The sequence below is a fragment of the Etheostoma cragini genome, chromosome 21 (genome assembly GCF_013103735.1).
Source record: "Etheostoma cragini isolate CJK2018 chromosome 21, CSU_Ecrag_1.0, whole genome shotgun sequence".
NCBI lineage: Eukaryota > Metazoa > Chordata > Actinopteri > Perciformes > Percidae > Etheostoma > Etheostoma cragini.
The window spans coordinates 1,203,075-1,215,327 of record NC_048427.1 but is presented as its reverse complement, the minus strand read 5'-3'; the positions used below and the strand labels follow the sequence as shown (position 1 = coordinate 1,215,327).

General features: G+C 43.2%; 1 protein-coding gene across 5 annotated transcripts in view; it reads left to right on the top strand.

Annotated features, from left to right (window-relative positions):
* Nucleotides 1-11,477, top strand: part of LOC117937008 (SRC kinase signaling inhibitor 1-like) — an 89,528-nt gene extending 78,051 nt beyond the window's left edge. For 3 of the 5 annotated variants that reach the window (XM_034860613.1, XM_034860612.1, XM_034860616.1), the window contains 7 exons: nucleotides 1,169-1,316; nucleotides 1,839-2,163; nucleotides 2,719-3,070; nucleotides 3,216-3,358; nucleotides 7,364-7,516; nucleotides 7,623-7,724; nucleotides 10,386-11,477. In XM_034860613.1, coding sequence (XP_034716504.1) covers nucleotides 1,169-1,316; nucleotides 1,839-2,163; nucleotides 2,719-3,070; nucleotides 3,216-3,358; nucleotides 7,364-7,516; nucleotides 7,623-7,724; nucleotides 10,386-10,538 — 1,376 coding nt within the window. In that variant the 3' untranslated portion in view covers nucleotides 10,539-11,477. The remainder of the gene's footprint in view (nucleotides 1-1,168; nucleotides 1,317-1,838; nucleotides 2,164-2,718; nucleotides 3,071-3,215; nucleotides 3,359-7,363; nucleotides 7,517-7,622; nucleotides 7,725-10,385) is intronic. The other 2 variants (XM_034860614.1, XM_034860615.1) reach the window with 2 other exon arrangements.
* The last annotated feature ends 776 nt before the right edge of the window (nucleotides 11,478-12,253 follow it).

The window sequence follows — 12,253 nt, the reverse complement described above, 5'->3', positions numbered from 1 at the left end:
GGGGGGGGGGGGGAGGGGTGGCTCTGGCATGCCTCTCAAAATGTATAGGTCATTGATTGAGGAATTTTGAAAGTGAATGTGGGTGACGTTTTTTAGGTAGAAACAGGGGAAAAGGGCTTTCAGTAGGATAGAAAATTACATGCATAAAAAAGTACATAACACACCAAAAGACAGGAGGAAAACCCCAAAAGCATAATAGGGCCTCTTTAAAGGATAAGTCTGTGGATATATTTACTTGTGTTTACTTCTTGCTCTTTGCCATAGAGCTCTATTGTTGTTAAAACACATGAAAGAGCCACACTGTTGCCTGACTGACATGGTCCTTCATCACCATGAACACACACACTGTAGTGTATTTTGACTCAATCAACAACACACCGTCATGCTGAACTCACTGCACAGCACTCACTAGAGCAGGGGTATTCAACTTAAATTGCAGGAGGTCCAGGAAGCTAGCCCTCCGCCCTCTGCAGAGGTCCAAAATATTCAAAACAACTCTGCAGTACTTTAGTTGCAGCTTTGGGTCACAGTTCAAATACTAAGATTGCTAAATTACTGCGTGTACAGTATGTCAAATTGCTGTTAACCAAAGTCACGGATGAATATTTATGAATCCTGATATTCATGAAGTTAAGTCTCTTGTCCTGCTACTCTGACCTGTGTACTTCCACTCTCCATCTTTAATATTAATGAGTACTTCCCCTTAAAGCTCCAGGGGGCCTCGTTAGAATAATGTGTACTGACCACTCGCCTTCACGGTGCTTAGATTCAGTCTTTAAGTGGCAGTTGGACAGCTGGGTGTCCAACATTTGAGAAAGTGTCTGTGAAGTCTAAACACACACACACACACACACACACACACACACGTGAACACAGCTTGTGTTTTTGTTGCTGCACGTGTAGCATGCCCTTCCCTCTTCTTTGGCCGACCTCCACTGAATCCTTCTCTCTTAGACATGACAGGAAAATCCTGCGGCTTCGAATAGCTGCGACAGAAACCGCATCCTGTAATCTCCCCTCGCCCTCCCTTGCTCTCCGCCTCTATTTTTCCATCCATTATCCCTCCCACAATGCCACTCTCTTCGTCATCATCTATCTATATCTCTTTGTCGCTGTCGTCCTGCCCTCCTCATCCCTTTTTATCTCGCTCTCTCTCCCTCCCGTGCAGACCAGTTCCCCAGCCTGCAGAGCAAGATGCGGGTGGTGCTGAGGGTGGAGGTGGAGGCTGTTAAGTTCCTGAAAGAGGAGCCTCACCGCCTGGACGCCCTGTTAAAGCGCTGCAACACCATGACTGATGCGCTCAGCATGCTCCGCAGGTACACGAATCCAACACTCCCTAATTTGTTCACACAACACTTCATGGTCAGATCACCACGGTTACTCTTCATGTAGACCTTTTTATGGGGATTTTCTTTGAGTCTTCTGTAATATTCAAACCTCACTCTCTGAATAATCAGGCTGCTGTTGTTTAAAATGTATCCTAGGGTTTAGTAGTTTTGGTACAAGGCCAAAATGATTCCTTCATTTGAGAAAATGTATCCACGTTTTTGGTTATTTGTCTTTATTTGTTTGCTCGCTTTCACAATAAAAAAGTAAAATTACTACAAAAGATAAAATATGCACACACAGACATTCACAGACAATAGTGTAAGATTTTCATGGTATAATAGCCATCAGAATATATCACTGTTTTACATTATTACAGCATTAACATCAGCTCCAATGACCCCTAAAGGGACAAAAACAAGAATGTTTATTATAATTGAAAGTTGAAACCATTTTTTAACGGAAATATGTGTAAATACATGGACCTTCATGGTGTCCTGTCTGTATTGTAGTCTCTTGTATCCCTCCTATATGTACAGACAAGTGACCGAAGGCGTGTGGAAGGGCCCTGAGGATCTCTCCACCCAATCGCTGAAGAGACCGGAGGACATGAGTCGCAGCTCCGACCTGGATATCCTCAACAGTCCTCCTCTCAGCCTCAGTGACCTGAGCACCAGCTCCAGCCTGGCCAACTGGATGCCTGTGTCCGCCGGCGAGAGCGACACCTCGGGCCCCGAGCAGGACATCCAGCCCTCCATGACCTTCAGGAACCGGGTGCTTGAGGAGCTGCCGAGTCGGCGTCCTGGCGATAACTCTGTGTCAGCCGAAGTCAGACTGGTAATCAGATGTTCATTATGTGTATTTCTCTTCATACTATTGTGTACAAGTTATTCTCGCGCTGCCAGATTGGTCTGGTTATGCCACGGATGCATTCTGGGACAGGAGAAAAAACGCTCTGGGTTCCAAATTTTTATCAAACGTGCCATTTTCAGCGTGTAGCTTGCTAGCTCGAAGATTGTTGTTGTTTTCCGAAGAATGGCAGTACACAGAGAGCTGAAGGAGAGGGGGGGAATATGACATGTCAGGCGTAAACCTGGAAATGTACTTCCATTGATCCAGACTTTGTAAAATCTAACAACAATGCACATTATTCAACACTGCACATGTGTCCGGATTAGCCAGCTGGCCAAATTTAGACTTGAAGTGTGAAATCATACATCAAACATGTACAAGGTGGGTGCGTACCCAAGAACAGGACTTTACAGTTAATTTTTATTGTTAATATTAGAAAATGCACTGCATGAATGTGTCTTAATTATGTGTTTCCAGCTCGGCCTGTTAGTAGTTTGCATGTTGCAACTCCTCATTGGTCTATATCTGTAAATGTGTCAGGCGGCGGAGCGGGACTGGGAGGAGAAGCGTGCCAGCTTGACCCAGTTCAGCGCCCAGGACATTAATCGCTTGCTGGAAGAGACCCAGGCTGAGCTGATGAAGGCCATCCCGGACCTCGACTTTGCTGCCAGGCACATCAACAAGCCTGCGGTGCCCCCCAAGCCCCAGATCACTATCCCAATCCCAATAACCTCCGGCGCAGCAACGTCTCCTGCAGCCGGGACTACTGGGACCACAGCCACCACCACCACCTCGACCACCCCGCCCAACGGCAAACAGCAGCCTGGCAAAGTGCAGCTGGCGGCCCAGAAGCTCAACAGTTTGGAGGGGGCCGGTTCACATCGAGGTTCGGGTGAGTCATCATCTTAATTTTTATTTATTTTTTTCAACCATCTGTGCTGTACATTCACTTACTTTTTTACGTTGTAATACACCTTTACAGGTGATTTCTTCATGTTTAAATTGAAGATGTTTAAATTGTTGTCCTCTGTTTACAGTGGATCTCAGCGTGACCAGGTACCGTACAGAGAAGCCCTCCAAGTCTCCGCCTCCACCGCCACCTCGCAGAAGCTTCCCGTCGGCACACGGCCTGACCACCAACCGCACTGGAGAGGTCATCGTCACCACCAAGAATATGAAGGTGGGATGCTATTTAGGATGCCTAGTCTCGCATTGTCAGACCTTCCTCCACAGCGCTGCTAGGAGGGTCTGGCTAGTCCACATAGCATTCCCTGGATGGGAGAAACATGGGCTCTGGTTTATTGGGATTTCTTTAAACCACAATCATCATGAGCTCTTGCTAAGCGTCAGACAGCATCGGTGACTCTGCCAAATCGCCTTGGGAAGGAACTTGTTTTGGTGGAACATGTGTACGTTCAAAGGTTGTTTTAGTCGTGCAACAGAAAACTCAGATTGGACAGATAGTCTAGCTAGCTGTCTGGATTTACCCTGCAGAGATCTGAGGACCAGGTAACCATAGTCCTCAGATTGGACAGAATAGTCTAGCTAGCTGTCTAAATTTACCCTGCAGAGATCTGAGGACCAGGTCACCATAGTCCTCATGAAATTCACCAGAGGTTTTTCCTCCTACATTTCAGGTCCTGCATTTGAAATCATACTCAAGTAAAAATACAAAAGTATTAGTATAAAATTAAAGTACCAGAGGTAAAAGTACTAAATTTGCAGAATGGCTCTGGGATAAGACTTTTAAACACTCTCAAGACGTTGTCTAACACGTGTAGCAGCTAATCAGGTAAACAATCTCCACGGCGCTGATATGTGGTCTGACTGCAAAAGTTATTCTGGGATAGGGGCTAAAAACCCTCTTTGTTGTTTATATTTCTTTAAACCAATCACAGTCATCGTTGGCAGCGCTAACCCCCCTTGTAGCTTCTGTAATCACATACACAAAACCAAAAGAAAACCAATGTTGTATGTATTTCTTAATACTTTCAAGTAGCATTGATAAAGAAACCTGTTTGACTTTTGTAACAGAGTGAGATTCCTGATGGCTTTGGGCAGATAGAGGTTTTGGTTTTTAGAAAAGAACAAGCTTTTGCTGCTCAAAGCCTCCCTGATCTCCCTTATCTCTCCCTGTGGAGAAACCTGCTGAGTAGAATTCACTTAAGTGTCTACAGTCTGAACAGTTTGAATCCTTCAAGGCATTCATTCAACGAGGTGTTAAAAACACTTTAGCCATGGACCTCGCCCCTTTATGATTGAACAATGTCAAGTGAATCATTATTAAATTCACACTAAAGTTCCGTTTGACGCCTTTGAAATGGGCTTTATAATAGCTGCTGTTTTGCTGGAGGTCCATCCATCCATCTTTGTCCTTATCCGGTATCGGGTCGCTCCAGGAGAGGACCCCAAACTTCCCTTTCCCGAGCCACATCAACCAGCTCCAACTGGGGGATCCCGAGGCGTTCCCAGGGGCTGGCGTCTCTAAGGGAGACGCCAGCCCCTCTCCTGAGGAAACCCTGCTGGAGGTACTCTGTTAATATGAATTCAGGGTCACCCAAAATCAATGCTGAGGTTTTTTTCCCATTCAGTTTTTGAGTTCTTAAGTGGATCCTCGTGTTATTGATACTCTGTCAGTGTTCAGAACAAACTATCTGCATCACATCAGTGTTTGCACTAAGAGCTCTACAACAAGCCAGGCTATCGTCCTGTGACCTTTGCTGTCAACACACCAGAAGGACTGCACTGATTGCATTTTCTGTGCACTACTACCATTCTTTATAAACTAGATACACTGAAGTACCTAAAAAGTCTACGATAGGCTGTCAGCTGTTTTTGAGATCCCTGAGCAGAGATCGTACCACAGTGGAAGTTCCTTTTTACAACACACTTGTGTTGACATTAGGGCTGCAACTAGTCCGACTCACACACGATGTATATAAGACTGCACTTGGCCGCCGATTTCAGACAGAGTTCTCTTCCCTTTCCCTACCTGCGTGTTACCACCATGTTTTTAAAATCCCTCTTGTTACATCAAACAACAGCCTTCATAAGCTATCAGTCCGCAGTGAGATGGTTGGGAACCTGAGGGTCGCTGGTTCAAGTCCCCTTATGGACCAAAGTACGGAGTGTGAATTGGTAGCTGGTGAGGTGCTCCTTCACATCCTGGGCACTGCAGACATGCTCCTGCTGAGCAAGGCACCTTAGCCCCCCCCCCCCCCCCCCCCCACAACCAATTTGGGCGCCTGGCCTGCATTTGCATGTATAGTACCTGAGCATGTGTGTGTTTTTCAGGCTTGTGTGTAATGTGTGTTCTAACAACAGACTGAAAACGTTGTAATTTCCCCACTGGGGATGAATAAAAGTATACATAACAATTATATTAAATTAAATGAACCTCAATATACACACTGAAAAGGACAAGTTGTGACTCAGATTTGGATCTTGGAGTAAAGGCGGTCTGCTCGGTTCTTTTTATGATTGGTTTTAAGATTTACAAAGAATATGTTCACAAAAACGTCTGTGATATCGGTTTAGTAATGTTCTGCCGGAGCCAGATACAGAAAATACATCTTCTGTGGTTTTAATCAGTCCAGAATAGTCAGGCTTCACCTCAGGGGCAGCAATGATCAAATTATACTTACTGTCTTTTTATATCAGTAAAAGGAGTATCATCTAGTCAAAATACTCAATACAAGTAAAGGTCCTGACCCTCTGTATTGGTTATAGTTCTTTAAACCAATCACAGTCATCTTTGTCAGCACTAAGCCTTGAATGCAGTGGCTGTGTTCTTGCAAAATAAAAACTAAATTCACACTAAAGTTCAGTTTGACGCCTCTGAAATGTGATTTGTAATAGCTGCTGTTTTGCTGGAGGTACTCCTGTTAAAATCAATTCCGGGTCACTCAAAATCTGTGCAATCAACCTCTACTTACTGTCTTTTTTATCAGTAAAAGGCGTATCATCTAGTTGATGTCTTTTAATGTTTTATGTGCCAGGGATTTAACCGTTTTTATGTGTAAACGTCCCAAGTTCCCTCCTGACACTATGTTGCATGACTGCTGCATCCTGGGCTTAGCACCCCTAGTGGAGACTGTGATTGGTTCAAAGAAACACCAAAAATACATATCCATTTTTTTCCCTTAAGTTCGGAATTATGATGCGTTTAGCCAGACCAACCTCCACAGCTAAAGTGTGAAGATGACGACTATTTTCATTATTGATTATATTCTCAATTATTGGATTATTCACTTTGTTTATAAAATCACCTTAAGTAGTGAAAGACGCCCATAGTGACGTCTTTAAATGGCTTTTTTTCCCCAGACTAAGAGTTCAAAACTCAAAGATAATCTTGTAAAACAGTAAGAAACAGAGTAGGAAAAATGTGTAAAATAATCGACTAATCAATGTATGTACTTACTAAAATGCTTACTGTGTGTGTAGTCTAAATCCAAGATCTCTTTTCCAGCCTGATGTCAGTTACCTTCAAGTTTCCTTCAAGTTTCCTTCAAGTTTCCTTCAAGTTTCCTTCAAGTTTCTTTCAAGTTTCCGTCAAGTTTCTTTCAAGTGTCCTCCAAGTGTCCTCCAAGTGTCCTCCAAGTGTCCTCCAAGTGTCCTCCAAGTGTCCTCCAAGTTTCCTTCAAGTTTCCCTCAAGTTTCCTTCAAGTTTCTTTCAAGTTTCCGTCGAGTTTCCGTCGAGTTTCCGTCAAGTTTCTTTCAAGTTTCTTTCAAGTTTCTTTCAAGTTTCCGTCAAGTTTCCGTCAAGTTTCCGTCAAGTTTCCTTCAAGTTTCCTCCAAGTGTCCTCCAAGTGTCCTCCAAGTGTCCTCCAAGTTTCCTTCAAGTTTCCTTCAAGTTTCCTTCAAGTTTCTTTCAAGTTTCCTTCAAGTTTCCTTCAAGTTTCCGTCAAGTTTCCGTCAAGTTTCCGTCAAGTTTTCCGTCAAGTTTCCTTCAAGTTTTCCGTCAAGTTTCCGTCAAGTTTCCTTCAAGTTTCTCTCCCTGAAAATATTCCTGAATGCTGTGTGGATTCGCCAGACCCTCCTCTGCAGTGCTGTGGAGGAATGTCTGGCCATGTGGGACTATTGTGTGAGAAGACCAGATTTTAACGAGGCCTCTAAGATACTTAAAACAACTGTTTAATAAGAACGACGCAGTGACAGTTTTAAACGTCTATATTTGTCTTCTCAGATGGAGGAGGATGGAGACATGGCTAAAACCCTGGTGAAGCTGAGGCGGACCCCCAGCGACACCCCTCGGCCGGCCTCGACCCCGCCTGTGATCGCAGCGTCGGCCATTCACGACGACGACGATGACGAAGAGAAGATTATCGCTGAGCTTGAGGTAGATAATTTGATAGTTATTTTTGATCACATTGCTGATTTGTGCCGCTGACTTTGGTGTGATAACATGTCTGTGCCACACTCTTTCATACAACCACGGATCAAAGATATTTCAGAGAACGCCTGTTAAAGATTGTAATAAACCACACAGCACCCAACCAAAGGCCACCCCCACCCGTCCCTGCATCTTTGGGTCCCTTGGCAGAAAGGTAAATTTAAAATAACAGCCCTCTCAAGCTGCCACACCTGTGGACTGTGCTCCTACTCACTGTCCCGTTGCAGTCCTCTTCCCTTTTTTACTCTCTACTTTACTCCAGCTTTAACATAACTACTAATATGTAAAGTGTCAACATCTCAAATCAATGTAGAAGTCCCAGTGAAAATAAAATACTCTGTACAAAGCTGGAGCGAGACACACGAGGAGCCTAGCTTTGTGGTCTCACTCTTCTGGAGGCTGAGTTTCAGTTTGTCAGGTAAAAATAAAAGGGTTAATAAGAACAAGACCGCTGTGTTCACAGTATGTTGGCACTAGGGATTAATATGTTTTCCAGAGAAATTCACATTTTCTGGCCATGGAGCAGAAGCACGAAATATCCCTGGAGTCGTGGAAAGTGTACCTTGTTTTTAAGGTATAACTTTACCTAGAGTCAAAACGCAGTGGTCATAGTTCAAGCAACGCTAACTGCAACAGGAAGAAATGTACATAAACCTATCGAGTTGATGTGGATGCCCCGGAGCTGACTCTGAATATATATTTTGGATGTGTAATCCAGGGAACCCTGTTTCCTGGGATTAAACCCTAGTTGGCGGTATTGTTACCTCTGCTGTGTTTTAACATGATGTATAGAAAAATTGGCACATCATGCAAATGGTTTGGTCATTACAACACAAGACCGCAAAAAAAAGAACATGTAGCACCTTTAAACACGTATACAAAACCAAAGAAAAAGCTGTATTTCTTTATACTTTCAAACAGCATATTCAGGGGCGACCTTGAGCATGCGTCCCATGCAGGCTGAGTCCTTTGCAGCAGCCTGGGTTCACAGCCCACCTCTCCTGTCTGTCCACTGTCACTCTGAAACAAAGGGACACAAGCACCCACATGGGAACTTTTTCAATAGAAAAAGAAGAAAAACCATATGACTACATCTCATATCGTTATGTTATAGATCACTTAACATACAGCATGGTTGCAGGTGTAGATGCTCTCTTGATCTTCTCTTTCTGACCTTGTTAACACTTCCTCTGCTGACTCTCTGCTTCCTGTGAGCTTTGCACATAATATATTTGAGTTTTTTTTTTTACAATGAGTATTTGTTTGACCGTCTCCGTCAGCTGGAGCTTCAGCAGAATGAACGTGCTACCTTGTGATTGACGGTGTGATGTGCGGCTGGTAGTGAGTGATGGATTGGATGAAGCAGATGATGTTTTGAGTCTTTTGCCGTGCAGACTGTGAGCAGCGAGAGCCGTTCTTGACAGCTCTGGTGACACGTTTAGCCGAGTAAAAAGATCTTGCTTTTGTTGGAATTATCGCTCAACGGCGCAAAGCAGGTAGCTGTCAAAATCAAGGACAGCAAGGGGAAGGGAAAGTGAGGGGGGGGGGGTCCTCAGGTTCATAGATGCACACAGAAATGTTCTATAAGTATCTACAGTATTTCCTCTCATGCAGGTGCTTTAAATTCAGATCCTGTATTATTCACTGGAGGCATGTGGGGCACTGAGCTACGTTTAAAGTTTTTTGCCGACAGTTATTAACATATAAAACATAGTCTTATCCTGATATTGGTCATATTTAACGTGGTAGAGCATTTTCCGTCTTCTGTGTGCGTGCAAGTTACATATAACTTTTTGATTATTGGGTAGTTGTAAACCGGGCATTTCATGCCCTTATTGCGGAGTAAACTGTAGACAGCTGAGAGAAAGAGTTGGAAGATAACATGCAACATATGTCCCCAGCTTGACTCGAACCAGGGACTTCGCGATTACATCAACTCGTGACTATAATCATTGTGATCCCACATGAACACAGTTTTTCCCCCTAAAGTTACGACCATTATTTCACATGAGAGATTTCTGCATTTTTTTCTTTTTTAAAGGTTCAGATGCAAAACTGGGACCGTCTGGAACATTTCTTTAATAAAAAATCAATCAATAAAATGTAAAAAAGTCTGAGACAAATTCAAACAGGTCAAAACACAAGCCAGCCGTACAGTGACAGTGTAGCTTCGCTTGAGGAGGAAACATCACATTAAAGGAGCAAATTAGCTACAAACAACATCACATCTTTGGCATGTTAAGGATGTTAATCCAATTTTTATTTTTAACAATTTCAATGCATGTACATGGGACATGTACGTAATATGAAACACACAGAGTCTTTGGGGATTAGACTCGTTAAAAATATTTTGAAAGGGTAGAGAAGCCAGACATATTCCCCCCCGAGGGAGTCTAGACACTGGTGATGGTGGAGAGGGAACCCGAGAACGGACGAAGGAGCTGTCTGCCGAAAAGGGACTCAGTTTCCGTGGGTGACGATGCCCCGGAGGTGGAAGGGGAGGACGAGGGTTGCATGTTCGCCTGAGAAGACAGCTGATAGCAAGGAGAGAAGACACTTAAAGCAGCATGAATTTTGTGGCCAATTCTGTTTGGTTTACTTAAAAGTGGACGCCTTTAAACAGCTGAATAGTTTCAGGGAGAGATGGTGGTCATTGAAGTTTATTTAGAAGTCTTCCAGAAGGATTTTGCACTGAGTTTCATTTCTTGGAATTCCAGATATTATAACGTCCTCGTTGTTTAATATGAAGGGGAGAATGGCGGTTTCTGTCATAAATTAAATGAAATGATTTCCTGCTCTCTCTTGGCTCCCACAGAACAGCACCAACTCCCCGGGGCCGACGAAGGGCCCCACCGTCGCAGCCCGGCTCAAACACCTTCAACAAGGCAGCCTAGAGAGGCCCAAAGGCCGCAAGCAGAAAGAGGATTTCCCTAAAGTCCAGGGCCAGCAGCAGGTATTCCACTTCTAAAACCTCGGCCTGTGATGCTCCGTCTGCCGTCACTTCAGAGGAACCTGTGGCCCCGCCAGCAGACTATATGAGATTACACAAAAACCAGAGGGGGAGCGCTCTGCAGAAACCTTGATTTTGTGCGTTTTTTGACATTTAAGTTACTGGATCTAACCTAGCTTGCTTAGAGATCAAGTTCTTGTCGTACGAGTCTGTCGATGTTTTGATTTCCTGAGGAAGGTGTTGGTGGTGCTTGGGACTGATTAACCTAGCTTTATTATAATAGTCCGATCTATTCAGATACATCCTTTTCCTTCTATTGTGCGAAATAATCTGCCACGGAATGATTTCATACAGTATCTCAAAGTTATATTTTCCCATTATCCAGCCGTGTAGTCTCGCATTGAATCCTCATCTCTCACTCCATGTATCCAGTGACGACCTCACGCTGCTCTCCTTGTTTCTCCTATCCTATGAATCTACAGGTTAGCGGCAGCGCTGCAGCATTTACACAGTGTTTAAGTGCGTTGGTCTGGCTGACCAGTGATGGAACAACCAAGAGGCTGATCCATTAAGCTAGTTTACTCAGAATTGCCTTTTAAAAAACTTTAATGCCACAAATTATTATGCAAGGCGACAAGGGTGAAGCACAAAGGTGCAATGACACATGAAAAGGTGTTTTTTTGTGGAAGAGATTTTCAGTTTAATGTGTGCACTAAACATATTGATAGAAAGTAAAAAAGAAGTTGAGAATTATAGATTATAAAGGAAGACTGAGGTAACACAGGAAAGACTGAACAGAAGCATATAAGCATCTGTTTAAATACCTAATTATGAAAATAAAACCACGGAATTTATAACATTGAAATGTTTGGAAATGGAATTTGGAAAATCGACATTTTTCTTTAAATACACCTCTTTTGAAATTTCAATCATGTAGCTTCATGCTGTGTAATTCCATGATAATAATTTTATCTATTTGGGAATTTAAAGGTGTTTTTACACCAAACGTGAAGCAAATTTTTGCATGGCGCCATTACATGCAAAGTCAAAATGTTTCAAGTTGACGGAAAATAGGATAAGATAAACGATCGAGCTTGAGGTATTATTCCGTCAAGCATGCAACCCACAAAAGAAGAAGTAAAACCAGAAAGGTTTTTGATAATGCAAAACTTGAAATTACCTTCTTGGAATTGCAAAGAGTGTAATTCATAAATTCAGACAGAGTCAAATATTTCATTTTTATTAATGACGTCTTCAGTTGAGTTTAGATTTCACAGTTAGGCTTTTAATTTCCCTCGTCCACACATGCAGACTCAAACACTGGAGGTGCAACAGGATGACATTCATTATGAATTCAATCTCGTAACAACATCCTGGACCTCGTCTCGAGGCAAGTCACCAGGAAGAAAACTTCCTGCAAATGTCTTCCTGGAGACAACTACTTCACCTCAGCTACATAAAAGTAAAAACTGTCAACAGCTTCTCCGTTCAGTATAATATAACAACAAGCTACTGGGAAAGTAAATAAGAAAAGGTTTTGTAAGGACACATCATTATGGAAAAGAAAAATGTGGAAATAGTAGAAATAAACCCAATCAGAGCTGAGTACTGTATGTGCAATATAACCCACTCAATGCTCAACATGTTCACTCCACTGTGTGTGTGTGTGTGTGTGTGTGTGTGTGTGTGTGTGTGTGGGAGAGAGAGAGTGAACAGGAGGTTAAACTGAGTAC